The sequence below is a fragment of the Microplitis demolitor genome, chromosome 2 (genome assembly GCF_026212275.2).
Source record: "Microplitis demolitor isolate Queensland-Clemson2020A chromosome 2, iyMicDemo2.1a, whole genome shotgun sequence".
NCBI classification, from domain to species: Eukaryota; Metazoa; Arthropoda; class Insecta; order Hymenoptera; family Braconidae; genus Microplitis; species Microplitis demolitor.
Window position 1 is genome coordinate 21,009,081 of NC_068546.1, and position 27,654 is coordinate 21,036,734.

The 27,654-nt window shown below is 30.7% G+C and overlaps 6 protein-coding genes across 7 annotated transcripts; 3 read left to right on the top strand and 3 right to left on the bottom strand.

The window, feature by feature from the left end:
* The first annotated feature begins 268 nt into the window (after positions 1–268).
* LOC103570885 (DNA excision repair protein ERCC-6) lies at positions 269–3,992 on the top strand. The gene is made up of 3 exons (XM_008548772.3): positions 269–509; positions 567–3,090; positions 3,727–3,992. Exons 1-3 carry the CDS (start codon positions 456–458, stop codon positions 3,891–3,893), a joined length of 2,745 nt encoding a protein of 914 aa, XP_008546994.1. The 5' UTR covers positions 269–455; the 3' UTR covers positions 3,894–3,992.
* Positions 3,993–4,042: 50 nt separating this feature from the next.
* Positions 4,043–7,224, bottom strand: LOC103570886 (NEDD4-binding protein 1). The gene is made up of 6 exons (XM_008548773.2): positions 7,063–7,224; positions 6,669–6,973; positions 5,696–6,078; positions 5,192–5,582; positions 4,627–4,839; positions 4,043–4,344 (listed from the first exon to the last, which is right to left on the bottom strand). Exons 2-6 carry the CDS (start codon positions 6,905–6,907, stop codon positions 4,140–4,142), a joined length of 1,431 nt encoding a protein of 476 aa, XP_008546995.1. The 5' UTR covers positions 6,908–6,973; positions 7,063–7,224; the 3' UTR covers positions 4,043–4,139.
* A 104-nt stretch (positions 7,225–7,328) lies between these two features.
* LOC103570888 (sin3 histone deacetylase corepressor complex component SDS3) lies at positions 7,329–10,419 on the top strand. 2 transcript variants are annotated; one of them, XM_008548776.3, is made up of 8 exons: positions 7,329–7,523; positions 7,608–7,740; positions 8,567–8,630; positions 8,710–8,823; positions 8,964–9,165; positions 9,782–9,962; positions 10,039–10,244; positions 10,324–10,419. In XM_008548776.3, exons 1-8 carry the CDS (start codon positions 7,521–7,523, stop codon positions 10,417–10,419), a joined length of 999 nt encoding a protein of 332 aa, XP_008546998.1. In that variant the 5' UTR covers positions 7,329–7,520. The 2 variants fall into 2 exon arrangements, with proteins under 2 accessions (XP_008546998.1, XP_008546999.1); XM_008548777.3 differs by having other exon boundaries at positions 10,102–10,244.
* A 22-nt stretch (positions 10,420–10,441) lies between these two features.
* On the bottom strand, positions 10,442–11,051 carry LOC103570887 (E3 ubiquitin-protein ligase MARCHF2-like). The gene has a single exon (XM_008548775.3). The coding sequence runs from the start codon at positions 10,958–10,960 to the stop codon at positions 10,442–10,444; it is 519 nt and encodes a 172-aa protein (XP_008546997.1). The 5' UTR covers positions 10,961–11,051.
* Positions 11,052–11,602: 551 nt separating this feature from the next.
* On the bottom strand, positions 11,603–13,826 carry LOC103570889 (INO80 complex subunit E). The gene is made up of 3 exons (XM_008548778.3): positions 13,728–13,826; positions 13,331–13,487; positions 11,603–12,290 (listed from the first exon to the last, which is right to left on the bottom strand). The coding sequence occupies exons 2-3, from the start codon at positions 13,472–13,474 to the stop codon at positions 11,718–11,720; spliced, it is 717 nt and encodes a 238-aa protein (XP_008547000.1). The 5' UTR covers positions 13,475–13,487; positions 13,728–13,826; the 3' UTR covers positions 11,603–11,717.
* A 162-nt stretch (positions 13,827–13,988) lies between these two features.
* LOC103570890 (mRNA export factor GLE1) lies at positions 13,989–17,458 on the top strand. The gene is made up of 4 exons (XM_008548779.3): positions 13,989–14,307; positions 14,831–16,168; positions 16,245–16,620; positions 16,770–17,458. The coding sequence occupies exons 1-4, from the start codon at positions 14,278–14,280 to the stop codon at positions 17,027–17,029; spliced, it is 2,004 nt and encodes a 667-aa protein (XP_008547001.1). The 5' UTR covers positions 13,989–14,277; the 3' UTR covers positions 17,030–17,458.
* Positions 17,459–27,654: the final 10,196 nt, after the last annotated feature.

The window sequence follows — 27,654 nt, forward strand, 5'->3', positions numbered from 1 at the left end:
CTTTTTTTCTATTAACTAAATTTAATTATGAATTTAAATTTTCCTGGGTATATTGCAAGCGCCCCAGTGCGCCGGGCGGAGAATCGCGATCCGAACAGACCATGAGACTCTTATAAACATAAAAACTATTATTCATTTAAAAAAAAATTTTTTTAAGTTTTCCGCCAAATCTGTTCATTTCAAAGTTTCGTCATGCGCACAAATAATTTTCCATCTAAGCGTTGATCAAGGTTACTAGAATAGTAACTATTCTAGTAACCGTCGTTGATGTACTACACTATACAAAAGTCTCATTACATTTGGTATAGGTAGACATATGTTTTGTATACTTATAAATTTATAATTATATTTACTTGCTACAAGCTTATGCCAGTTCATGCTTTTTTTAAATTACTTACACATGAATAAACCAAAAATTTAATAATTCAAATTATAAACAATAATAAGTATTTAAAATGGATGAAGACGATGAGACAGCTAGCGATGATAAAGTCAATGATCTCAAAGAGGTAAAATATTTTTTTTAAATTTACAACTCAGTGTATAAAGATTTATTTTTTTTTTAGATCATCAAAATCCGCAGTGAAGAAAGTATTCATCAAGAACTGTCACATCACATAGAATTAAATTCAAAGTCTTTAGTATCATCCGTTACGTCATCAGATAAAGCAGAAGAAAAAGAAACAAATTTTGAAAATGCTGAATTAGATCGACGTGTAAAAGTGGGAGAGATCACACCTTTTGAAGCTGAGTCGAAGAAAACTGATTCCCCTGGTTCACTAAATGCCGGCAGTGGACTACTGGACTTGGAAAAATATCTTAAGAGACAAGCAGAGTTTGCCGCTAAGAAAAAGAGTCTTCAGAAGCCAAAGCTTTCCAAGTTGCAGCAGGCCAAAGAAAACTTAACCAGCAAAAAGCGTAAGACAAAAAGCAGAAAAAGTTCAGAATCTTCAAATTCGTCTTCTCTTAAACAGAATGAAGAAGAAGAAGCACCACCAGTTTCTACGGAACCTCCGAAACCATCTGGGTCTTTGAAAAACCATCAAGACAATCAGGATGACAGCGGCAGCGAATACGTCCCCAGTGACGAAGATTCAGAGGAAGAAACCAGCAAAGTTTCTAAAGCGAAAAAAAAACGTCTGTCAATTGACTCATCAAAGAAGAGATGCAGAATTCTTGACGATGGGGATGAATCGTTGTACAAAAAAAGAGTCGACGAAAAAATAAAATCCACTAGGTTTGATGACAGTCTTCGGACTGTTGATAATTTATTCAAAGTTCCGCGGTCACTGTGGAAAAAACTGTACGAGTATCAAAAGGTATCAGTTCGCTGGCTCTGGGAGTTACACGGCCGTAACTTAGGAGGTTTACTCGGTGACGAAATGGGTCTGGGTAAAACTGTCCAGGTGATAGCATTTTTTGCTGGCCTTGATTGCAGCGAACTGCTGTCCGATGGCGGCAGATTTCGGGGACTTGGTCCCACTTTGATCGTATGCCCAGCGACGTTACTAGAGCAGTGGGTCCATCATTTCCACGACTGGTGGCCTTCCCTGCGAGTCGTAACCCTGCATCACTCGGGAACCCATCAAGGCGACCCTGAAGATTTACTCGAAAGTCTGAAGACCGGCGGAGTTTTGCTGACTTCATACTCCGGTGTCTTGAATCACGCAGACTTACTCGTGCCCTACAAGTGGCACTACGTCGTCTTGGATGAGGGTCACAAGATCCGCAATCCCCAGGCGAAGGTTACCAAAGTCGTAAAAAAATTTTGTACCCCCCACCGGCTTCTGTTGACCGGCAGCCCAATGCAGAATTCACTCAAAGAGTTATGGTCTCTGTTCGACTTCATTTTGCCTGGGAAACTTGGGACCATTGATGCATTTATAGAGCACTGCGCTACGCCAATCACCAGAGGCGGATACGCCAACGCTTCTTTACTACAAGAAGCAACGGCTCTACAAGTCGCCACGATGCTGAAGGAAGCGATCAGTCCCTACATGTTAAGGCGAACTAAAAATGATGTCAGACATCACATTAACTTGCCGGAAAAAAATGAACAAGTTTTATTTTGCAGTCTTACTAAGGAACAGACTCATTTGTACAAAGAGTTTTTGAAGTCTGACTGCGTTAGCTCAGTATTACATGAAAAATCAGCCGCTGGTGACAACAGATACCGAGCGAAACTTTTAGTCGCACTGACAACATTGAGAAAATTATGCAATCATCCTGATTTGTACATTTATACTAAAGATGATGAAGGTTCTGATGAAGAAATGGATGCCAGTGAGAACATTGATCTAGAGAAGTTTGGATTCTGGAAGAGGTCGGGAAAGATGACGGTGGTGAGATCGCTCCTGAAAATTTGGAAACGTCAGGGTCATCGGGTAGTAATTTTTACACAGAGCAGGCAAATGCTCCATATACTGGAGGCTTTGATCCAGCAGGAAGGCTACACGTACCTGAGACTTGATGGCTCGACGGCGATGTCCGAGCGCCAAAGAACGATTCGTAAATTTAATGAGGATAATTCTTATCTTGTTTTCATTTCAACGACAAGAGTCGGGGGTTTAGGAATCAACTTAACTGGAGCTAATCGTGTCATCATTTATGATCCCGACTGGAACCCGGCTACTGATGCCCAGGCACGTGAACGCTCGTGGCGAATTGGGCAGGATAAGCAAGTGACCATTTACCGATTGATCACTGCGGGTACTATTGAAGAAAAAATTTATCATCGACAGATTTTTAAACTGTTGCTGTCAAATCGGGTTCTGGATGATCCGCGTCAGCGAAGGCTGTTTCAGACGTCTGATTTAACTGAACTGTTTAATTTAAATGAACCGATCGATGGCACTGCTACTGAATCTGATCGGCTTTTTGGAGATAACAATTCTAAGGATGATAAAAAAAAATGTAAATCCAAGGAATTGTCTCGGAGAAAAGAGAGTAAAGTGTCGGCGCTGTTCGATGGGGAACAGGTGTCTTGTTTGATTGGCCGCAGGCTCGGTCATTCTGATTCTGGAGAATCATCAAATGCAGCAGTCGTTGATGATGATAACTATGTACTTAATAAATTATTTTCTAAGACAAGTAAGTACTTTTGCTATTTTAAGGTAAGAGACCCAGTACCCGATCACTCATGTATTTGTATATATATTTAGTAAATATAGATATAAAAATACATGCGAAAATAAGTACGAACTTGACGACAACTTTCAGTTGTGTAGCTGTTGACTACAAGTTGGCTTCAAGTTGCTCAGAAGCTATTGCCGCAACCTGTCACCAAGTTTCTGAGCAACTTGTCGGCAACAGTTATACGAGCTGAAAGTTGTCAACAAGCCGCGAGTTAACTTGAAGCTACGGCCAGAATCTGAAGTCAACTTGACAGCAAAAAGTTGCAGTTAAGTTGACAGTAGATTTTCTGTAACCAATTCAATTTGACTTAAAATGTTACTGTCAGATGACGTTAAGTTAATTGAAAGCTTAACTTCGAATTGATGGCAAGTTTTTCTGTAAAATTACAATTAGTTACGATCGCAAATTTACATCAACTTGTCATTTAGTCGAAAATATTTCACTGCAAAAACTTGCTGAGCAAGATGTGTTCAGAGTAATTTTATTTTTTTGGTTGAACGACAATCCATTTTTTGACTGCGAAGTTCGAAAACAGCGGGAAGTCTTGGGATTGACCTACAGGGTCAATAATTATTCATGTTTTTTTTGCAGATGTAAATTCAGCGTTGGAGCACGAAAAAATTTTATCAAGTGCTAAAATAGATTCAAATACAGCAACGCCGATGCAGCGATTAGCTCGCGAAACAGCTCAAGAGAGTATGGACTTTGTGCGTCAATCTCGAAAATGGTGTTGGAGACCATCCTGGGATCCAATATAAATTTTTCCACAAATTTTTTATATAAATATTATTATTTATTTTGAATATTTATACTTAAAATAGAAACAGAAGCATGTACATACAAACACGTAATAATTTTTTTATAATATTTAAAAAAAAGAATAAAAATTTTATTATAATTTAAAAATATGTTTTTTTCGTAAAGCGATAAGAAAAATGTTTATACATACATTAAATAAATAATAAAATATTTAATCAATTAAAAATTAAGCAGCATTTACAGAATTAATGCCTCAGAAATTCATACAGCGACGGACCACCTCTACCTAACGGATCATCTGGAAACATGACATACTCACCAACAAACGTCGGTGCTAGTAATCTATTTTCGATTGTTTCGCGCCATTCAGGTTTTTCTTTCCACAAATCGCGGTACTGGTCTGAGGAAATTATAATGCCCTTGCATTTCGTTGCGTATTCTACAATAAATCTGTATAAAAAAATTTATAATTAAAAAAAAAAAAGTAAAGAAAACGACTGCTTATTAATTTTAAATGCGTTTCCTGCGAAAAATTTTAAAAACTACTTGAGAAATATATAAAAATAAAAAATACTTTGGATTAATAGAGAAAAGGAAATTTTTCAAATTTTCAAAAATCGAAATAAAATAATAGTCACAAAAATCCGACGAAAAATTAAAATTTTTTAATTTGTATGATTTAGCATGGAATACCCAATATATATATGAATCGAAAATAGTAACAATAATTACCTGTCGTCATAAGGTACTATTTTTTTACCACCAACATTTCTGCTAGGAGTAAAAACAACTAAACCTTCACGATACCATTGTTCCAGAAATTCACGATTTCGATTTCGTTGATTTTGTGGTAAAAATATTTTAATAGTGTGCCCACGATCTTGGAAATAATCTAATATTAGCTGCAAGCCATTTTTTTGGAAAAGTTTTTTTCCAAGTGAGTATCTAAAAATTAATTAACAGTTATGCTTTAATTTTCTTCATTAATTAAATTTGATTACAATTACGACAGGAGTTATTAAATATTTTTAAAAAGTGGAAGGGGGGGGGGGCACTGCCCAAGTAGCACAGACAACTTTGGCTTAATGGTAATTTAAATTTTGTCGTCACTTGAGTCGTCTGTTAAGCAGATATTTTTTGGTGACATAAATTTCTTATCACTCTGTCAACATTTTGGTGTCTCATCAATGTCAAAAAAAACCTCAAAACTTACATCTTATAGATGTCAAAAAGCCGTGCGCTACTTGAGTGTCTTAAAAAGCTCTTAAACAAAGAATTTAAAATAAATCGAACATACCCGAATGCAACATTAAGACCATCGACAATAATCTCTCGTAATTTACGACAAGTTTTATTACAAGTATCATCTGTTACTTTATTATGATCATTATTATTATTATTAATGACTTTTTCTGATGTTATTGTTGTAGTAGCAGTTGTAGGAACTGTTTGAACTTTCGGAAATGAGTTTGTTGTATACAAAGCCTGCGAAGGAGGCAGCAAAGAAATTTTTTTTAAATTACTGTCATCGCCTATCGTGTCAACGAAAAATAATACTTCAGTTTTTTTTTCAGTATTATCTATACTAATTGTTTCTTCATTTCTTTTATCTACTGGAGTATTTTTTCCGTTTTCTGAAGACCAGATCACAGCGATGTCATCTTCATCATTATTGTTTTTGATGTCACCTACAACAATAAAATATACATACATATAAGACTTTTTACCCAGGGTTATTGTTATAAATATTCATATAAATGTCTGAGTCATAAATTTTATTTTAAGTAAATAAAATTAGTACCAGCTTTTTTACGAGCACGATTTTGCGTCCGCTTAAGATTTTCCATTCTCCTCATATTTCTTCTTTCCAAAATTTTCTCCTCCATCTTTTTCCTTCTCTTTATCTCCGAACTACTTTGATTGTCATCACAAGATTTTAATCTTTTATTATTTACATTAGAAGAGCCGCAATTGTCTACGACAATAACTTCTGGATTTTTTTTAAATCTCTTACTGATAACTTTATTTGTATTATTTTTATCATTATCATCATCTTCATCATCATCATCATCACTGATGACTATAGTCTCACTGAGATTAGCTTTTTGTCTTTTTTTAGCTGGTAATATTTCAATTTCTTCTAAACGTTTTCTTTTAATAATTGACAGCGGTGACTTCTTCAAGCTATTTTATTATAATTATGAAAAATTCATTTTAAAAAACAAACAATTAAAAATTATTTAAGTAAAAAAAAAACAATTTTAATGTAACACGTTTTTAAAATAGACTAAAAAGTGTAAAATAATTTTTCTAAGTCTCATAAAGAATTAAAAATCCATAAAGACTCTGAACTTCTTAGACATAGTCCTGAAAATTTTTGATTGTCAATTTTTAAGTCATGGAAAAGTCCCATGATAACTGATTCCTGATCCACGATTCATGATCAAAGAACTAGTGCATGATCAGAGAACTAGTACTAGATCACTCCATGGATTTGTATATCTATATTTAGTAAATATTACTGGGTAAATTAAATTCAAAATACACTAGTAATAAAAATTGAAGAATGTTAAAAAAAATTTTAATTTTCAAGTGAATATCAACAGGTTGTAACTCAAAGGAAAATGGTCGTACAAAAAAAAATAAAAAAGACAAATTGTAGCTTAGTGTCTAGTTTTCTTATCTGGCCTTTAAATTTTTTTGTTTTCCACAGTTCCAAAGTAATAAAAAATCAAACGTCATAATGATAATAATAAAAAGTAAATAATAGTTACCACGTGTTGCGACTTAACGGACTTTTATGTACAGGATGTAGGGGTTTTCTGTTACTTAAATTCGACCGGGTTCTCACACTAGATCTACTTCGTCTCCTAGACGAATTTTTCAAATTAATCGACGATTTTTTATTTATCTTCGAACTGACATCACACAAAATAACTGAATCATCAAGTGAATTCATCTTGTAACTTTTTCTACGGCCGCTCGTTCGCACAGACAATTTCCGTCGTTTCATTTAATTATTTAAATAAATTTATCAGCTACTCAATTTTTCACTTAATTATTTAACAAATTTTCATACCTTCAATCAATAAAATTATTTTAACGATTAATTACATCATGCTAACTATAACCTATGAAAAAACACAAATTATTCTAAAAATTACTTACGACTAATTTTTTTTTAACCAGCTTTCAATTTTGCGCGTAGATAAAATAGTAAAATTAATAATGACAATATTGATAATATTCGATAGAATAATTGAGAATATTGTCTTATTTTCTAGATTATTTTCTATTTTTTAACACAAATCAACTTGTCTAAGTCAGTATAGAAAATAATTCAAATTTCTACCGACAGTTAGCGCGAGTTTTTGAAATTTTCTCTTTTCTCACTCCCACTTGCCGACAGAAATTCAAACTTCATAGAAGAGTAAGAGGGAAAAAACATAATTTGTTTGTTGTGATTCAACTTCAGATCATAAAAAACTTCAACTGCATCATCTGCTTGCTTGGCATTCGCATATGAATCGAGTTGACTTCGAATTGCTCCGAATCCGAGTTACAAACAATAATTTAAAATTTAATTCTTTTTATATTTTAAAGTTGATATAAATATATATAAACTAATGGTAATTATATAGATTTAATTAAATGATAAATATGAAAATATATATGTAATTTAAGTGATTAATTTGAATTTATTGTTGGGAAAGTTGGAAAAAATGTCGTATCAAGGATCTCCTTTCTCGGCTGTCTATGGTCCTGATGATTTTGATCTTGATGATGATAACGAGGAATATATGGATGATGATCGGGACGTTGATGATCCAGATGAAAGTGATGAAGGTTAGTATTTATTTGTTTATATTTTTTAATTAAGTTTTTTTGACATGAATGAGGTTAGAATTCACTGACAGGTTAAGTGTCAATTATCGGACGTTTACTTATTTTTGGTTTTTTTAAAAACGATAAATAAAAAAAAATTTTAGAAAAATGCACTTATAGTTTTTTTAATTTTTTACATGTGTATATTTTTAGTTTTTTTTTTAAGGTCATTTTCAAACAGAGCCCGCTTTTTTTTAAATTTTCAATGACAATCATCAATTGGGAGATAAAAAATTTTCAAAATAAATTTCAAAAAATCTTCATGTCAATTTTGTAATTTGAATTTTTAAATTTCGTAGGCGAAAATTTACTCAACAAATTTCGTTTAACTTCTAATTGATAACTGGGTAATTTTTTGAGCGCGAATGTAGCAGATGTTTGACGATTTATAAATTTTAAATAAATAAAATAATGAAATTTTCAAAAAATGCGCGTACTGATTTTTCAATTGTCTAAATATGCATTTTTTAAATTTTTATTCTAAATATTCTCTATTTATTTATTGAAAAATTCAAAAATTTCTAATCATCACTTACATTCACACTCTAGTTTTTTTTTTTCAAATTCTAGACTTCGGTAAAATTGCGACGTTGTCTTTTTTACAATTCAAATTTCAATTTTTTTTTAATTAATTCGTCAAAACTCATTTTTAAAAAGAAGGAGAGACTGTTTGAGAATGATTTTAAATTAAATTGTTGAAAAAAGAATCCAAAAATTGTTAACTGTCTGCTAACTTCAGGATAATGATCTAAAATTAATTATAATTATTTAAAATAATTACTTTTAGATACTGAAGAAGCGAGCGAAACTGACATGGGAAAATCTGAAGAATTGACAGAAATAAAAGAGCAGTAAGTTGTAAATTATTATTTATTTATATTTATATTGTAGATTAAAATACATAATAATAATAATAATAATTTATTATAGAGTTTATCAAGATAAATTAGGAAATTTAAAAAAACAACTTCAACAATTAAATGATGGGAGTCATCCTGAATTTATTCGTAAATTAAAGCGTTTGGAGTCACAGTATCATGAAAGGTATGATTTATTTATTTAATTGATGAGCTTAAAATCACTCATTAATCAAATATATAAGGAAGAGGGCTGGATGCTGATTAAGTTCCGCTTTTATTAAAAATATCAATAAAATTTTAAATAATAAATTTATCTATTTATAGATTACGTCTGAATATAATTCATCGTGACTATCTTATCGAGTGGGCAGAGAGAGATTATATATGTGAAAAAAAAGCTGCTGGAAAAGAATTTGAAGAAAAAAAAATAGATCTAAAAGAAAATTTATTGACTGACATGGAAGAGAAAAGAAAAATGATCGAATCCGATCGGCAAACGATGGAATTAACCGGTGATTCAACAGAGGTAAATTATAAATAATAATAATCGACATACTCATGGTATCAATAAGATACCAGTGCTGCTTTATCTACCAGAAGATATTCCGCAAGTTGTTGAGAATGACCGTTGCCACATTTATTCACAACTCGGAATATTTATCACAACAAACCTGAAACTGTGCTCTTTGATAAAACCACTCGTGACATTTATGTCGAGTATAACATCCAGGTTAAAGAAAAGCACAAACACCAGATATATCAGGATCTCCTGTTAAAAATTAGAAAACTTTACCTAAACTACCGTGTCATGTTCGTACTCATTGTTGGTGTCCTTGAAGGAATGTGTCTTTTGTATCTGTGTTAGCTAGAATACCAACTTGTTCATCGCAAGTTGAGTTTCTGGTATCGCGGATGCAAAAATCCTCGGGTCTCTCCATCTATTTAGACAACGAAACTTGCCCTGCTGCGCTTACTAACCTTGTTGATGTCATGAGTGTGAATGTAGGAGACATCTCTATGAAATTATAGTTTAAAATCTGTCTGATGTCTGTTACATTAACACCCATTTGATGTCTACTGGGGAAAACCCTCTGATCATTAAAATAAATAATAATAATTTAGTAAATCATTAAATTTTTAAGGTAAAGCCAGTGATGACACGTAAATTACGCCGACGACCAAATGACCCAGTCCCTGAAAAAGTTGAGAAACGTCGAAAACCACCTCCAGCTCAATTGAATTATTTACTAGATGAAAAGGAAATAGAAAATGATCTCAAGGCAATAAGTCGAGGAAAAGTAGTTCCGACAGTACGGAAACAAGGTACCTGAATGACTTAAGTTTTTCTAATTATTATAATATAAAAAAAAGTAAAAGTGTGGATTGACAATTATTTCAGTGGTAATACCACACTACAACAATCCCGTAAATATTTCAACTTCTCATGTACCACCTTCTCCAGAAGCAAATTTAGTTGAGACGCGAATCGAAGACGGTAAGCTGTGGTACGAACGAAGATGGTACCATAGAGGACAGCCTGTTTACGTCGAGGGAATGGAAATGTCGAGATTCGGTGCTAATATAGCAGCCATCGGAACGGAAGTCGTGAGTATAATAAAGTAAAAGTAGATAAAGTAAAAGTAAATAGTATTTATTACTAATAAATATTTAAAATAAAATTTAGATTTGGGTTAAAAAAGTATCAGATGGAAGTAAAGTACGTATATATATATCACAATTAAGCCGTGGTAAAATATCATTGAAACGACGGGCGTCATAACAGTCACAGCCGCGGATCGTCCTCAGACTGGCAAGATCCCGTGGCTCATCCTCGAGCGGTACATCGTCAGACTTTTATTTACGTCTTCCATCGACGTGTGATGATGCCTCAACTTAACAACACTTGTTTTTTGCCACCAATAAAACCACACTCTCTGATGGTACTGCAACGCCATGTACATCCATGCGAAATATGAAAACACAACGAGCAGCATCATCGCAACAAGTGAATAAGTTGTCCATCGTGCAGGCGGGAAATTGTCGTAATTATTTGTTGAATAGAAATCCGCGGCTACGATACATACGTAAGTTGAGCCCAATGTCAGTGGAGTCGCGATCATGCATCGTATCAAATCAACGCGTATATTGCGCACAAATAATTGTTGGTCTGGTTGTTTTGTGCAAATCCATATTATTATTGAATGCAGTGCGCTGTAACGCGGCGTGCGTTCTATGTCAAATTGGTAACCACACAGTTCACAACTGTTTCTGTTGCTCTCCTCCAGCCAACGTTCTAGACAAAACAAATGGATTGCGCCCATCGTACCCTTTAAATGAATTTATAATTGTAATTATTGTTATTGTGTCAAATATAATTATTATATATTGTCTATTAATAAAACTTAAATAATAAATAATTAATTAATTAAATTATGGGATTCAAATTATTTTAATTTCCCGCCGTAAAAAAATCGGTCGATTTGTTGCCAAGATATCGTCGGACCGAGCTGGAAGAGCTCAGAAATTTATCAAAAGTAACGATTTCGAGTTCTCTGATGAAAACAGCAGGAAGTTTTAAAGCTGGCCCGCAGAGCCAACCATATTTCAAATTTTTTTTCATTACCTTACACCGACATGGATAGATGATTGGTACTAGTGTTAAATCATAGCAAATACGACAAGATCTTTCTTCATTTGAATGATCGCTACTTGTCATTAAGTCGCACTGACTTACTTCTTCAATTTTATTATTTTCTAAATCATTTGACACCCTGTTAATTATCCAATCGAGCGTGACTGCTACTTCATCTTCCTCAGCATCCATTGCTGTTATTTCATAAAAAAACTAATTAGAATTTTTCAATAATTTTTTTCTTGTCAATATTAAAAAAAAATTTCAGTGGTTGATGATTTAAAAAATTTTAATTATGGTTATATGTCACGTCAGTATCAAAGCTTTAAAAAACAAGTGAATTTATATATGAAAAATTTTTAATTTATTCGCAAGTACATTATCTATTTATAAGAAAACCATTTTAAATTTATTAACTGATTTATAATTTAAATAAAAAAAAGAGTTTATTCAGCCATCATGTCAGCACTGAGACAATCTTCTCCCATATTACTCGGCGAGGTTTCAAGTTCACCGACTTCATTAGACTCACTGTCTAAAGACGGGTCGTTGCTGAACATTTCGGTTGGGACAGTCGGCGGCGCTTTTTCGGGCACCAGTTCCAGGTACGTCTGACGCGACTCTAAGTGTCGCTCGACCTCTTCGGGGGTCATGTGTCCATCGGAAATCATTGACACCATTGACATTACGTTGTTCGAGGTCTGAATAGGGGGGTTGGCCTGAGCTTTCGGAGCAGATTTTGGAGCAGACTTTTTCTTCTTAGTTGTACTTGAAGATTTGACTGGCGATGGACCGTGGGGAGTGTGATTATTTATATTTACTTCTACTTTCCTTTTTTTGTTTGAGGTTTCTAATCGTGACACGTCATCGTCGGACGATTCGGTTTCATCACTTTCACTGAATGAGGCGTCGACTTTTTCGTACTGAAGCAAACGATCGAGTAAAAAACTTTTGTCACGATTTACTTTTAATAATTTACGCTGGGTTGATCTCAAAGCTTCTTGGAAACATTCATTTTCCTGCAATAAATATAAAGTATATTTATTTATGATGCTCATAATCTGATCCATAAGATAATTTTTTTCTACACAGTAAAAATTATTGTTAAAATTAACACAATGTGTGTTAGAAACGGACACATTTGTGTTGAATTTAAACGCAAAATTTGGGTTAAAATCTCAAGACAAAATTCGGGTAATACGAGAAGTCAATTCAAGACTTTTTAAATGGCAGTGGCGACAAAAAAAATGTTAACTTTCACATTTTATTTTTGTCCCATGGATATTCAGTAAATATAATTAATATATTATGAAGAGATTATCAACAGTGATGACAATTATTATTTAACAATCAAATATTTTTTGATAGTAAATAATTTTTTTATTAGAGTCAGGGTTTGAAAAAAATCACGTGATATTTAATACCAGTTGCAAATAGTAAATCAATTAATTTCTTTTAAAAAAACAAAACCACATTTTTATTTGGCGAAAAAATAATTTTAACATTACATTAAATAATTCGAAATTGTAACTAAATATTTTTTATTGGTATGATAAAAATCCCAACTTTTAGTAAATGGTAAATTTAATATATTAATAATTAAAATTTTTAAATTAAATTGACATTTGTAAATGTCCACTTCACTTGAATTTTTCTAATAATTCTTCCGTGACTATCGATTGGCTTTTTAACATAAATTTTGTGTTAATTTCAAAGTAACTCTTAATAAATTTTGATAATTACAATTTTTGTAGCAAGTAACACTTTTAAAGTGTTAAACAGTAGATCGATTTAAAATTTTTAAGTATCACAGTGAAATGTGTTGATTTAACACAAAATAATCAACACAAAAAATTTAACACGGTCCGTTTTTCCCAGGTACACAATATTTTTTACTGTAAAAATTAAAACTGAGCCACTCAGCAGTCTAATAATTTTTTAACCACAGAAAAATTACATAAATATTACGTTTGTTTTTTATTTTTTTTTTTTTTATTTTCAATTGTCTCCAACTCTTACTGTCATACTTGAAAACAAATATCAAAGCCAAGTAACTTACGTAAATTAAAAATTTAAGTTTTCGTTTTAAATTACGATATTGATCCTTATAATTAGGAACTTCTTCTTCAGGACTGTCTTCCTCGTCATCCTCGACTTCTGCATTGTTGTTTGCAATTGACCGACAGTACCATCCTTCCAACATTGATCATCTGTGTCTAAATATAAATAGCAATTAATGTATCACGCACTTAGCACTGGGTAAAAAAAATTGTAATGAATTTTACTAGTGACAATAATTATTATCTCTACTAGAATAATAATTAATGAAACTGTTTGTGATAAAATGATTACATGGAATGTAAACATAAATATTTAAAAAAATAATATATAATATAAATGAGTTGATAAAATATATTAAATATATTTATTAGATAGTTAAATATATTTACGCTTACATGTTGATCCCAAAAGTTTTTTTTAACTCGGCAAATATTTGCGTCGATTGATTATTGTGAGAATAAATGAACTCACGGCCACTTTTATGAGATGCTTCCATATCGTATCGTTTAATTTATAAATCGATTCTTAGATAACTTCAGATCCTTCAGATTTATCAAAATTTACACTGAGTGTCATCATGTGTCATAACTTTTTACTAAATTGCTATTGTAGATTTCTGTAAAAAAAAAAATCTTTAAAAAACTAGACAAGGCGAGCGCACATATTTTTATTCTCTGTATAAATAAAAAAATAAAATCTTCCGTTTTTTTATTAGTCTGATAAATTTATTAATTAGAAAGTTACAAATTACAAATAAATTTTTAGTGATAATTTTGAAAATTACGTAACTATTTTGTTAATGAAATTTAAGACAAATTTTTATAGACGTTTACATTTCAGTAAAATATTTACTTTTGAGACGATAAATTTTACGGTTGTTATTAATTTTTAGTTAGTTGTGATACAGTTCTTTTTTTTTTTATTTATTATTACAACAATATAATAATGAGTATTAATAATTCATTGGACAATACTGTAAGTATTTTTTTTAATTACTTTTTTTTAGGTTATGTCATAAATTTTATATACTATTTATTTTAAAAATTTGTATTTAAATAAAATTTATTATGACAGTAAATTTGGCGGCCATCTGACAATTTTTAAAATTTTTAAATAATAAAATGAAATTGTTGTAACAAAAAATTTAAAACTGGACTTTTAGAAAATTATAAAATCAGTACATGCATTTTTTTTAAATTTATTAATTTAATTCTTTAAATTTTTTTATGTGCAATTTAAAAATTGTCTTGTGTCTACTACATTTACACTCATAATTTATTATTGTGAAAGTAGCTGTCATTTAAAAAATTTCTTTATTTTAAATGAACAAAATTAATGCTGAGGTAAAAATTTTTATGTGGTAATTTTTAAAAAATTTTTTGATCATTAGCTTGGTAATTAAAAACATTAAAATTGTCAGATGTCTATTACTTTCAGCATCATAACTTATTTACTATTTATTTAAAAAGACGGTAATTTGAATAAAATTTATTTACAGAATTACAGTGTCTTAGATATAACAAATGCTTTCGAAAATGTAAAATTATCAACATTGAAAAAGGCAGTAAAAGTCTCTGGATCTATAAATAGCGTGACAATTGGTCCCAATGCCGTAATTGAATCATCATGTAAAGAAAACATTGAAAATGTTTCCAATAACACCAATAATAATAATAAAATCAATGAATCAAAATCCCAAGAATCTTCGCCTGCTACTGATTCATCCCGAGGATCAATAAGATTTTCAATAAAAAAAATTCTTGTGGAAAATGAACTCCAGCGCAAAGAAGAAGTCAGAAAATCCGTGGAGAAAAGAAAAGAAGAAATGGAACGAGCATCAAAAGCATTCCGGGAAGAAATGCTTTTGCTCAGAGAAATTTTAACAGCAAAAAAAGAACAAGAGCGAGCCGCTGAACTCGCGAGACTTGAAGCTGATGAGGAGAGACTGGCACAGCAGGATGAGATTAAGAGAAGACATGCGCAGCAGCTTCACGCTCAAAGACTTCAGGAACGTAAAGAAAGATTTGAACGCGAAGCTCAACAGCATCAGGCATTGTCTGAAAGAAAGGCATTAATTACTTCTCTGGATGAAATGTTTAAAGAAAAAATAAAATCTCTCTGCGTACTTTCTAGTAGTTCGAAAGATCACACCGCAGTCGCTCAAGCTCTCGCTCCCTTCGTTGCCAAATTTCGTGAGCTGCACAAACAGATCGAAAGCGTCAATGAAAAAGCGCGACGAGGTGAATTAAACTCCGCTGACGTCACTTACGCCGAAAATATTGTCCAGCAAGCAGACGAAATTTTCAATCTTTCAAAAATTGAAATCAATAGAATCGACGCTCTCTACGATGAAGAAGTAGCCAGGCGCGAGCAAGATGTCAAACAAGCGGAAGCTCACGCTTATGCTCAAGCGGAAGCTGAAGCTGCCAAAATTCAAGCGATCACTCAGGCTCAAGCCCAGGTTTCTGAGCAACAAAAACAAACAGGGCCTCAAGAAAATTTGACTGAACAATTGCCAGATACTCCGCCAAGCGAATCAAATTTTTACGAAGACCAAGAGTCACTTCAAATTCTGATAAACGCAACAACTTTTTTGAATCGATATGCTGAGTGCTATCAAAATTTTTTACTGTCTCCTGAAACAAAAAGATTCAGGTTCGAGTGCCAAAAAGCTATTAATATTCCAGTAAACACGATATCCGCTGCCAGTGGGTCAGATTTGATGGACAAATACAATAAGCTTCGATTATTGTTGCAAGGAAATACTAATCTCAATATAAATCAATACCCAGAAAGCGTTGCGTACTGTAAAAATTTACTTGCAAAAAATATTGTGGTAAATAATTTTAAAAAAATCATTTTTTCTACCGAACTATGCAACCGAACTAATTAATTTAATTAACTTATTTCAGAATCAAGGAGAGACTCTAGTTTCCAGTAAACCGGAAATGGCGTTCGGAGTTGCGGCAGTTACTGTGGCGCTGTGCTGTGACTTTCCAGATTTGATGGGACTGCTGTTAGCTCACTTTCGCACTATTTGCCCTTACATATGTCCTGTATATTTATCTCAATTACCGGGACAAAGTAATGAGGATTATTACAAGTCTATAGGATATAAATACATTGATGGTGTGATCGAGAGACAGGACAAATTTCTGTGTCGGATTTCTGGAATCATGCGACTATACTCTGCGATTATTGTGACTAATTTAAGACGTGGTGTCAACTGTCCACATCCTCATGGGCTTCAGAATGCATGGAGATGGCTAGCAGCCACTTTGAATATAGGTAAGCTCTTTTCTATATACTCAAATAAAAATGAACGGCTAAATGTGTTGCTCCACGGAAAAAACAAGATGGTATCTTAGCAATTTTTTTGTCTGTCAAGTCAGCTAGTATTTTAATACAATTTATTTGAATTTATATAATTTTTTTAGCGCCAAAAACAAAACACGTTGATGCCATAGCAACGTTAATTTACGACATACTTCAAGTTTGTGGAAACGCGATGTTTAAAGCATACCCAACCCAATTTTTAAAGCTTCTAAGAACTTTAAATGATCAGTACTATCCACTTCTACAGCAAAGTGGTGTCATTGGAGGTCCCATAAGTCGTCTAGAAGCTTTTTTAAGGACTACTTTGGCAACAAATAGCATACCAGTACCTGAAGGACAGCTTCCATTGAATATGTGGTAGATAATTAAATTAAAGTCCTTATAATTAAATAGGATTGTAAATATATTTATTATCGTGGTCTGTTATGTAACTATTTAAAACTATTGTGTAAATAAAATTATTATACATTAAAATTGTTTCTTTATAAAATAGATTAGAGATTTAACTCTAAAATAAATCGAGTGTTTTTTCACTATACCTGCATCGAAAGTTTAAATTCCTGCCTTTGTTTAAAGGGAAGAAAGTCGTTCTTTTTTCAATGAGATAACAAATGATGAAAATTAGCGCATGCGAAATTTTTTCCATAAACAGGAAAAGTTTTAACTTTCAGGTACAAATCTGGTGAAAAAATGGCTCGGGTATGCAACTTACCGATTAATAAATTACTCTGTATGTATCAGAGCTAGTGATGCGAAATTGCTGTCATTTTTATGTTTAATCAGACGAGAAATTGACTGACAATTGCTTGTTAATTGACGTCAGAAATTTTGCAGTAAATTGTTGATAAATGTATAAGTATTTGTAATTGTAATTGTAAGTAAATTGCAAGTGTCAAAAAATTTTTCTTTACTTGTATTTAGATGCGAAATGACGGGAAAAATTTTTCGGTAAATTTTTTTAGGAGCCTACTTGAAGTTTTTAATATTTGTAATACTAAAATAATGCTACGAAAATTATTATTTTATATTAATTTAAATATCTAGTGTTTTTAAAAAAATATAAACTCGCCTTTGATGAGTTTCTGCTTTGTTTTTTGTCTGTTTATCTTCAACGGCATATTGACCCTTAAATCTATAATCTAAATAAATTATATTTTAATCGCATGTTTTGAACTTTTAAAAGTTTCATAAATATTTTTAATCACAGCTTAATTGATCGTAAAAATGATAATTACTGAATTTTAATTTTGAATATTAACTTTAAATACTACTCATTAACTTTTACATTTAAATTCAATGAAATATGATATTTATCTAAATATAAATTTAAAAATACTGAATAACAAGAAAAAACATGACTCAATATTTTTTGTACATTAACAATACATATAAGCTTTATTTTTATTAAAATATAAATTAACATATCAATCTTTAATTTTGTATAAAAGTATCAGTGGTGTGTCCGTTGTTTGATAAATTTCAAATTTTTTTTTTCATAAATCCCAGAAAATTGTCAGATTTAGTAAATATTTATTAGTGGTGTTCGAATAATTCAAATTATTTGTAATTTTTCGAATTATTCAAAAATTTTATTTTGAACGACTCAAAATTTCAATAGTTTTTCCAAAAATTCAAATTTTCTTCTGAAGTAATTATAGCTCAGACCCGAATCTACGAAAAAATTATTTAAAAACTAAGTGCTCCATTAAACAAAAATTTAATATTTGAAAAGTAATCAGAATTTTCTCCATTTGAATCGCGTAATTTGAAAAGTAACAAATAATTCAAAAACTCGAATAATTCAAAAATTCAAATTATTCAATTCGTATACCCCTAAGATTTATTTAATAAAACTAGTCGGTTTAAATTCTGCAATAACGTTAAGAAAAATAAAAATAGAATTAATATTTATTACCCTTAGCTCCAGACTGAATGACTCACCGATAGCTGGATCAAGAATGTGGATCTTTTTAGTTACTACAGGAAGTATTGGAATGCTGGAATTTAATGACTCACTAATTTTTATCGTTTCACCTTTCATTTACGCTATTTTTTTATTCTTCTTTTTCCACTGAATTGAATCATCTGCATCCTCTTTTATCAACACTGCAATAATTCAAAAGATTTTCGCTGAGCCAGTAAGTGGAAACGAACTCTACTACCAAGGACCTTGACCTCGTTCTTCAAGACGTCTGCTGACAGCGTTATTTTTCTAATTGTTATTTTTTCTCAAAGTAACATCAAGAAAATGTATCAAATTTTTTTTTTTGAATCAACGTGAAGAAAAATGACGTGAAAATTTTATTATTTTATTACAGACTGTTTAAAAAATTATGGGAATGGATAATTTATTAGATGAAGAAATATATTGTATATATATATAATAGATAAGTTGTTTTGTACATTGACAGAAGCGTGCCACTTTTCTTGTGATAATCAATTCCTAAACTCACTCCGTTATGTTTACGAAACAAGTATCGGTCTTGGACTTGGTAAGGCATTCCAAGTTTTACTTACCGGTTCTACAGAATGTGAGTATGGGTTTTGCTTAAAAAATCCTTTATGTTAATAAGAATAAGAGTACTAGAAAAATTATTTAAATAATATTCTTTATCAATAAAAAAAAATTATTATCTTTACCTGTAATTTAAACTTGTAGGCAGTTGAAAAAGTTCAACTGACAGTTATTACTCGCCATATAATTGAATACTGTAATGTCTTCTCAGTGTGTTGAAGCCTGCACTTTTTTTCTTAATCATCCGACACACGTGATGACTGCATGAGAGATGACTGTATGTGATGATGTCACTTTGGACCATTGGACAAAAAAATTATTTATTATAAAAATAAAAAAATATTATGGTACTCAAGTCAGCCGACGTTTAATAATTTTTGGATTTTTTTTAAAAGCGATAAATTATAAAAAAAAAAATATTTTTAAAAAATGCACCTGTAGATTTTTTTATTTTCTACATGTGCATATTTTTAGTTTTTTTTTTTTTTTGTTGGAAAAAAATTCAAAATTGTTCATTGTCTTCTAAAAGGATCTTGATAAGATAAGAGCAAAAAGAAAAAATGGAGTTTTTGACGCAAGAAAATTTTTTTTTTACCCCAGGTGTTTTCTTGAAGAGAGTAAAAAATTTTTCATCAAGAAATCCTTTTTTTTTTTGAATTCTTCAGCAATTTTACCGGCTCGCGATGGATCAGGTTCCTTATCCACCATCGAAAAAATTATTTATAGCCAATGAACAGTAATAAATGATTTTTATAATAATTATTTCTTCTATCGTTGAATACTTAGAGCTTTACAAACGGACGAAAGTCCCACCGACCACGATTAAGAAGAAACGGCCGATGAAGACATCGCCCGGGTGCATAGCTCAGTAATTTTATCATATTTTTATTAATTATCTATCTATTCATAATTACACCATTCAAACTAAGAAAAAAAAACATTATTACGGTGACACATATGACATTTTTATAAAATAAATTATTAATTTTTTTTTTACTCTGAAATAATTTAAAAAATTGGTGATCCAGAAGTTAACAGACATTTCATAATTTTCGAATTTATTTTCCAACGAATAAATTATAAAAAAATGAAAACTAAAAAAATGCACATGTAGAAAATTTAAAAAACTATAGGTGCAATTTTTCAAAATATTTTTTTTTTATTAATTTATTGTTTAAAAAACCATTCAAAAATTATTGGACGTCGGCTAACTTCAGTGTCATACAAAAATTTTAAATAAATAAAGATTTCAATAAAAAAAAAAAAAAAAATTTCTTATTTAAAATAATAATAAAAAAAATTTAATCACCATATTGATACTCAGTGTTCTCAAGTGTAATAATTTAAAACAAATTACTTATTAAATCAACAATAGCGATAAATCAACGGTAAATTTTTATTGAAGAATAGGTTCCGCGAATAAAGTCGCGACATCGTTACTTGGAATTAAAACGAAATGTCGTAATTTTTCATACGCAAATGATAAATAAATTAAACTGATGTAGGCCTGGTCGGCGATAAAAAAAAATTTAACTGTTCCAAATGTATATAATTAATACAGTTAAGTAATAAGTGATATTGCACGTAATGTATGTGAGTAATGAATCTTAAACAATCACGGTAGGACGGTAATGTATCTTATCTAAACATAAACGGATATACAACCGAGAATGGAAGCTTGGAAGCTGTTTGGTTCTCGGGTGGCCGGTTTCGCCGGTTTCCGCGTTCCATACGAACGCGCGCCGGTTTCTCGACGCGCGCATCACCGAAGAGAACGTCCGCTGTCAGGAAATAACGACTGGGGATTCCCCATTAACCTGTCGATATGCAAGAGATCCCAAAAAACAGCCGATATCATTTTTTCTATTAATTCTGTACTTCATTTTTAAATTCTGTCTACGTCATTAATTATTGTTTAATTAATTTTATATCGTTGGGTCACTTTTTTTAAAAATTTTTTAATTAATAATTAATCCACATGCTGTAAAAAATTTTTCAAGTGAACGCGGACCGAATGATTTTTTTTCTGAAATTTCCTGGGATAAATTAACTCCGGAATTTAAAAAACAAACGGTATGAAGTTATTTTTTCAAAAATTTCAACTCCGATTGACGAAGCAAATTTGAATTTAAATAAAATTTAAATTACTCTGAATTAACTCCCGATTTTTTATGAAACTGAAATCAGCCAACGTCAAATAATTTTTGAATTTTTAAAAAAATGAAAAATTTAAATAAAAAAAATATTTTTAAAAAAATGCACCTGTAGTTTTTAAAATTTTCTACATGTGCATTTTTTTATTTATTAATTTTTTAAAATTAAACTATCGAAAAAGAAATTAGAAAATTGTCTGCTAACTTCAGAATCATGATTTTTTACATTGAGTTGATAAATTACAATACATTTATATATTTATATATTTTAAAATTCACAGTAATAAATTGTTAATTATTTAATTATAATAATCACTAAAACACTTGAATATATTATATTAGTATCACTGATTTAATGATATATGTTACAGGTGTTTTGAGCATGCGGTCCAATGTAAGAACCGGAACCGGCAAGTAGGTCACTGTCAAGCGGCATTCTTTAGTGTAATCACCTCGCGATTACGTCTGCGGTGTCAAAATTATCATCAAGTTCGCTGATCACAATAATCTCATACTTGTAACATAGGTAAAAAAATATACGCAATCTATACAAAGTTAAATTATTTAACATCACATTTGAAATTATTGACAGTAAAATAAAATGTTAGGTGACTAAGTCGCGACAAGAGACCTGGAAGAACTGATGGGCCACTACTTGGCGGGGCCCGATGTGCCACCGCTGAGATTCCACAGCAGAACTCCTTCCTCCTACTCGAGCGTTTACGGCAGCCGGTTGCGTGGCTCGATGAGCTTCGTGTCCGCGAGTTATAGAGTGAGAGAAGGCAACAACTCCTTCTACATCGGACTCGTCGCCTTGCTGAGCCATCACCAACGCGTTCATACACCTCGTCATAAAAATAATAATTATTATAATCATCAGCATCAACATCAACGTCACCAAGAGCAACATCAGTTGGACAGAAACAGCATCAACATCATTATCTACACTAGTATATATAGGCTGAAAAGCGTTGGCGAACTAACGATGACGGGCGATGACGTCACTGGTCCACTAGTTTTTATGACTCAATACATGGCAGGTTTTTAAATAAAATATTACCATTTTACCCGGTCTTAATGCTGTGCAATTTTGTTATTTTGTTCTTGAGACAAGGAATAACTGTCGAGTTTTTTTACTTTTAGTGCTTCATCATCGACAATTCGACCTGAACGTATGTTCATCGTTGACGTCATCGTTTTACGCTCACGAGACACTACCATACACAATACGTTAAACTACACGACACTAGGAGTGTCGTAAAGATGGATTGTGGATTAATGTAGACTGATATATTAGTAATATATGTATATATAGATATGTAACTCATTCATATTTCGTGGAAAAATATATTTTTCACTGTCGGTATTTATATTTTTTATGCTGGATTTATATAATTTAGTTATACTGTAAAAAATTACCGGAGTCAATGTGGAGTGGATGACAGTTTGTTTATTTAATTTTTTCGAAGTGAAATTTGGAGGATTTTAATATTAAAACTCCGAATCGGAGTAAATGCAGATCGCTGGGAAAAACAAACTCCGTATTCGAAGTGATTTTTTTTTAAGTGAAGTTTGATTAAAATAAACTCCGTAATCACTCACGATTTTTACAGTATAATTTTTGAGCTTATGAATGACAAAAGTTAATGTACATTGAAGATAAATGGGAGTGAATATGGATTTTATTTAAATTCAAATTCACTCCGTCACTTGGAGTTAAAAAAAATTCTCTGCACACGGAGTTAATAGGGAGTTTTTTTAAATAGAGAAATTTTGGAGTGATATGGGTTTAATTTTTATCTGGAGTTTGAATGTTAAAATAAATTTTCTGGAGTTAATTTCACTCCATGGAGTTAAATTTAATACTAAAACTCCAAATCGGAGTTAATGCAGATTTAAATAAAATCTCAATCACACTAAAATTACTTTAGTAAAAAAAAACTCCTTATACAGAGTAAATTTTTTCAAACTCCAGAACTCCGAATGAGTGAATTTTAATTAAAATAAAATTCGTAATTACTCTGAATTAACTCAAAATTTTTTATACTGAAAAGTAGGAGTGAATACGAATTTAATTTGAATTCAAATTAATTTCGTCACCCAGAGTTCCGGAGTAAAAAAAATTCCTTTACGGAGTTAGTAAGGAGTTTTTTTTTAGAGTGATATAAATTTAATTTTAATCCCCATCTACTCCTTTCTGGAGTTAATTTTACTCCGGAGTGGATTAAGTAAATAAAATCCTCGTTCACTTGGAAAAATTTTCAGTAAAAAAATTTTGAAAAAATAATTATAATTAAAGTATTTTAATTAGTAATTTATTTAAACGACTCAAAATAATATTTTTATTATTTTTCTCACCAAACTCTACTAGTAAATTTACCTGTGAGAATATGAACGAATTTTTTTTTTCCATACACGTTATTAACAAAAAAAAAGTCGGCTTAGTCTTGTAATTAGTCTGTATAATAAAAGCATACGCTACTTTGTTTCTGTTAACTTTTAATTTATAATTATCTTACAATATCCCGCTAGTAAAATTTATGTTGTTTTGCGAAGCTTTACATACGCATGACTGAGACTTAGACTTAAACATCCTCTCATTGATTAACGTTCTACAAAGACATGTACTAGTGAAGAATAATAGAATCCATATACACAGGCTACCATACCGGGATTATGTTGAGGATTTAATAAAAGTAGACTTGTTGTAAGAATGGAGTAAAGGCGATGGAATAAAGTATAAGTTGGCGTCTGTGCTGTGTGGGTATAAAGTCGATAATTATTTATTTTATAATCGTGTTTGCAAATCTTAAGATAAGGTTCACTGATAATTGTTTACGAGTCATTCCGTCACAAACGTCATGTACATGTGACTATTTTTTAAATAAAAATTATTTTTTATCTTGTTTTTGATATTTTTTTTTACATTTCATTATTTTCTATTTAATAAATTATTGGAAAATTTTATTAGAAAGGCATAGGAGAAAAAAAATAGCTGGTGAATAATGAGGATATTAAATGCTGCCTTTTGATTAATAAATTTATGGTAATTATAGGATACGCATGAGAGAGAAAAATAGAATGGAAGAGGAAGAATGAATGAAAATAAAATAGTGGCGCAAGTTATGTGCGCTGTGAAGAATCGAGTTTATTTTAAATATCTGCAACTTGGAGTAGAAAATATTTTTATTTTGATAAACAAATTTTTTTATAGGTTGGTAAAATAAATTTATTGATTGATAATTTGATAATACATTTGTACATAAAAAGAATTTTTATTCGTCTGAAGAAATTTTTTGCATGCATTAAAAATAAAAGTTTTCTTGAGGAGAAAAAAATTTTTTCTAACTTTTGGAGCTTGAATTCAAATTTATTGTAAATTTCGAGATCTTTTGAGTTTTCCACCGAAACTATCAGACTTATCACAAAAACTCATAGAATCTTTTTTGTAGACAATTTTATTCTCTACAAATTTTCTCTGATAAAGTTTTTCAAAATTCCGTATTGTTTTCTAGTTATTTTCATTTTAATGCCAAGCTGAAATCAATTAGTACTACTTTTTTCAAGAGTTTAACATTAAAATGGAAATAACTAAAAAAATATGCGGAATTTGAAAAAAAATTATTAGGGATAATTTGTAGGGAATTAAATTCTCTACAAAAAAGTTATTATGACATTTTGTGATAAGTTTGATAGATTCGCTAGGAAAGTAAAAAGATCTCGAAGTTTACTATAAATTTGAGTATAAATAAATTACTGTCAATAATTACTATTAAAATTTTTTTTCGTAACAGATTTTACCCTAAATGATATTAATTATTTAAAAAAGTAGAATAATAGTAATAATAATTTAATTTTGAATTTTTGTAATGAGTTAAAATTTCATTAAAAATTATGCTAACCCTGACGCAGCCTTGACCGAGACTGGATCCGGATGAAGTATCATGTGTATCGTACATCGTATGTATACATTACATGAGTGTATAATGTACCACACATAAAGAACAAGTCCATAGATATATATAATAAGTATATATGTGGTGATACATAACTGCGTTTTATCCACGTACGCGAGTTTAACGCCTTCGCGGTTCATCTTACTACTTCTTATCTACTTCTATTCTCAACATCGCGATCGCTAGCGAACACTACAATCTTTACATGAAGAAGAAATAAATTTTTATTTGCGTAATTATTTCTATAGACTATTTTATTTATTAAATAACGTACATTATACTGTAAAAAAATGGATTTAATTTAACACAGAGAAATATTTTAACACCGTTCAATTTTTTTAACACCAGTAAAGAATATTAACATCGAAATTTTTAACACCTACGGCGCCTAGACTTACCCCGTTTTTTTACAGTATATATATATATATATATATATAGATAAAAATATATGTACAATTATATTTTAAAAATGAATATTAATTATTTATGAAAAATAATAATTTTTTTTCAGGAATGCAAAGTATAAGATTATTATTTTAATGAAGTTGGTATCAGGATGAAGCGGAGAAAAAAGAAGATAGTAAAGTAAGAATTCCAGTGTATTTACCAGGTGGTACGTCGGCTCGTCGCCTCGCGACGGTTAACCTGGCCCAGAAACCGAGCCGGAACTGTTGGAGGAATCAATGACCTTGGCACGAGTAGATACCCGCTACCCGGTGAACATCGGGGGGAATGCTGCGTTCACGTTCACGTTTAGTTACGTTTCTTACTTCTTTAGTAAATTCTATCCTATCCTATCTTTTAACTATTATATATATATATATATATATATATATATATATATATATATATATATATATATATATATATATATATATATATATATTTCTTTCTTGGCTTTGACTCTCTCGGGAAATTCCGTGCGCCGGGTGCTGGCGATTTAAACCTGCCACGCGCACACCCGCCACGAGGTCGTTTGCCCGTCATATTAAAATAACGATACGAAATATATATATATATATTGAAATATCTTTTACTTTGTACACTTTAAAGAGATGATTTAATAGTTGTTAAATATTATGTTTCAAAAAGTGAGATTTTATTTAATTTTTTATTTATTTTTTCTTTTTTTACTTTGAAAAAAAAAAAAAATTTACAACTCTAATAGTAGCAATAAAATATGTATACAATTAATGTCATTTTTTATGTAAATAATTTTGGTAAAAATAAATTTGCCATTAAAAATTTAATGATCAGTATAAATATAAAAAATAATTATTTTTTATACAAAAAATTATTTCATATAAAATATTAGTACTAAAAATATGATCCTGAAGTTCTCCGTCTTCCAATAATTTTTGGATTTTTTTACAAATGATAAATAATATAAAAAAAAATATTTCAAAAAATTGCGCCTGTAGTTTTTTAAATTTTCTACATGTGCATTTTTTTAGTTTATTTTTTTTTGCAATTGAGTTGTTGAAAAAAAAAACCAGAAAATTTCTAAGTTTTCTAACTTGAGGATTTTAATAAAATTATTAATTGATTAGTAGTTTCACTGTAACTTTTTTTGTTTACAGTAATTAATAGATAAAATTTTTTAATTGATTAATCTATTAATGCATTAACAGGGAATGTTCGTTATTAGATTTAAAAGCTTAAGAATAATAATTTTCCATGTGAATTTGAAATTGCGCGAAAGTTAACGGGATTGATATATAAATTTGTATTGGAATGTTGGATTTCGGATTTAACGTAAATCACATACATGGTTTTAAAGATGAGACACATATATGCGACTCTCGTTCGAGCTGTTTTACGTCGATTTCACTAGTGGGGCCGGATACGGGCGATCTTATTGGAACGCGTCAGACTTATATGCGCCCGTATGGAATTTTAAAATGACACCGGCATTCTTTACCCACTGGACTTTTACCTTTAACAGCCAATGACGCACCTCAGTGCTATATCATTTCCAGAGCATTCTTTACATTTACAAATAAAAATATATAAATTTACTGTGAAAGTTACAGTTCACTAGTTATTCTGATCATTCACACTTAGATCCTCATTATTTGTCATTCTCTCCGTAAATATAAATATATCACGTTACTAATTCCAGGACTTTGATTATACACCACAAGAAGTGTTGATTTTTTTTTATCGCCAATCGTTTGGCAGACTTATTTTGCGAATGAAAATTTAAAAAAACAATTTTAAATGCCATAAGGACATAACTTAAATTCTTAAGCATGAAGTTAGAAGACAATTAAGAATTTTTGGATTTTTTTTTAACGAAGCTATCAAAAATAAAAAAAAAAAAACAAAAATATACACGTGTAGAAAATTAAAAAAGCTACAG

Excerpts from the sequence above, each read along its gene's own strand:
- LOC103570885 (XM_008548772.3), top strand. The coding sequence starts at position 456 with ATGGATGAAGACGATGAGACAGCTAGCGATGATAAAGTCAATGATCTC. Across the intron at positions 510-566 it reads AAGTCAATGATCTCAAAGAG|ATCATCAAAATCCGCAGTGA; the intron begins GTAAAATATTTT and ends TTTTTTTTTTAG. Across the intron at positions 3,091-3,726 it reads TAAATTATTTTCTAAGACAA|ATGTAAATTCAGCGTTGGAG; the intron begins GTAAGTACTTTT and ends TTTTTTTTGCAG.
- LOC103570886 (XM_008548773.2), bottom strand. The coding sequence starts at position 6,907 with ATGAAACGACGGAAATTGTCTGTGCGAACGAGCGGCCGTAGAAAAAGT. Across the intron at positions 6,079-6,668 it reads CCGTTAAGTCGCAACACGTG|CTTGAAGAAGTCACCGCTGT; the intron begins GTAACTATTATT and ends ATAATAAAATAG. Across the intron at positions 5,583-5,695 it reads TCGTGCTCGTAAAAAAGCTG|GTGACATCAAAAACAATAAT; the intron begins GTACTAATTTTA and ends TTATTGTTGTAG.
- LOC103570888 (XM_008548776.3), top strand. Across the intron at positions 9,963-10,038 it reads TCCGACAGTACGGAAACAAG|TGGTAATACCACACTACAAC; the intron begins GTACCTGAATGA and ends CAATTATTTCAG. Across the intron at positions 10,245-10,323 it reads CAGCCATCGGAACGGAAGTC|ATTTGGGTTAAAAAAGTATC; the intron begins GTGAGTATAATA and ends AATAAAATTTAG.
- LOC103570887 (XM_008548775.3), bottom strand. The coding sequence starts at position 10,960 with ATGGGCGCAATCCATTTGTTTTGTCTAGAACGTTGGCTGGAGGAGAGC.
- LOC103570889 (XM_008548778.3), bottom strand. The coding sequence starts at position 13,474 with ATGTTGGAAGGATGGTACTGTCGGTCAATTGCAAACAACAATGCAGAA. Across the intron at positions 12,291-13,330 it reads AACTTAAATTTTTAATTTAC|GAAAATGAATGTTTCCAAGA; the intron begins GTAAGTTACTTG and ends TATTTATTGCAG.
- LOC103570890 (XM_008548779.3), top strand. The coding sequence starts at position 14,278 with ATGAGTATTAATAATTCATTGGACAATACT. Across the intron at positions 14,308-14,830 it reads ATAATTCATTGGACAATACT|AATTACAGTGTCTTAGATAT; the intron begins GTAAGTATTTTT and ends ATTTATTTACAG. Across the intron at positions 16,169-16,244 it reads TACTTGCAAAAAATATTGTG|AATCAAGGAGAGACTCTAGT; the intron begins GTAAATAATTTT and ends AACTTATTTCAG.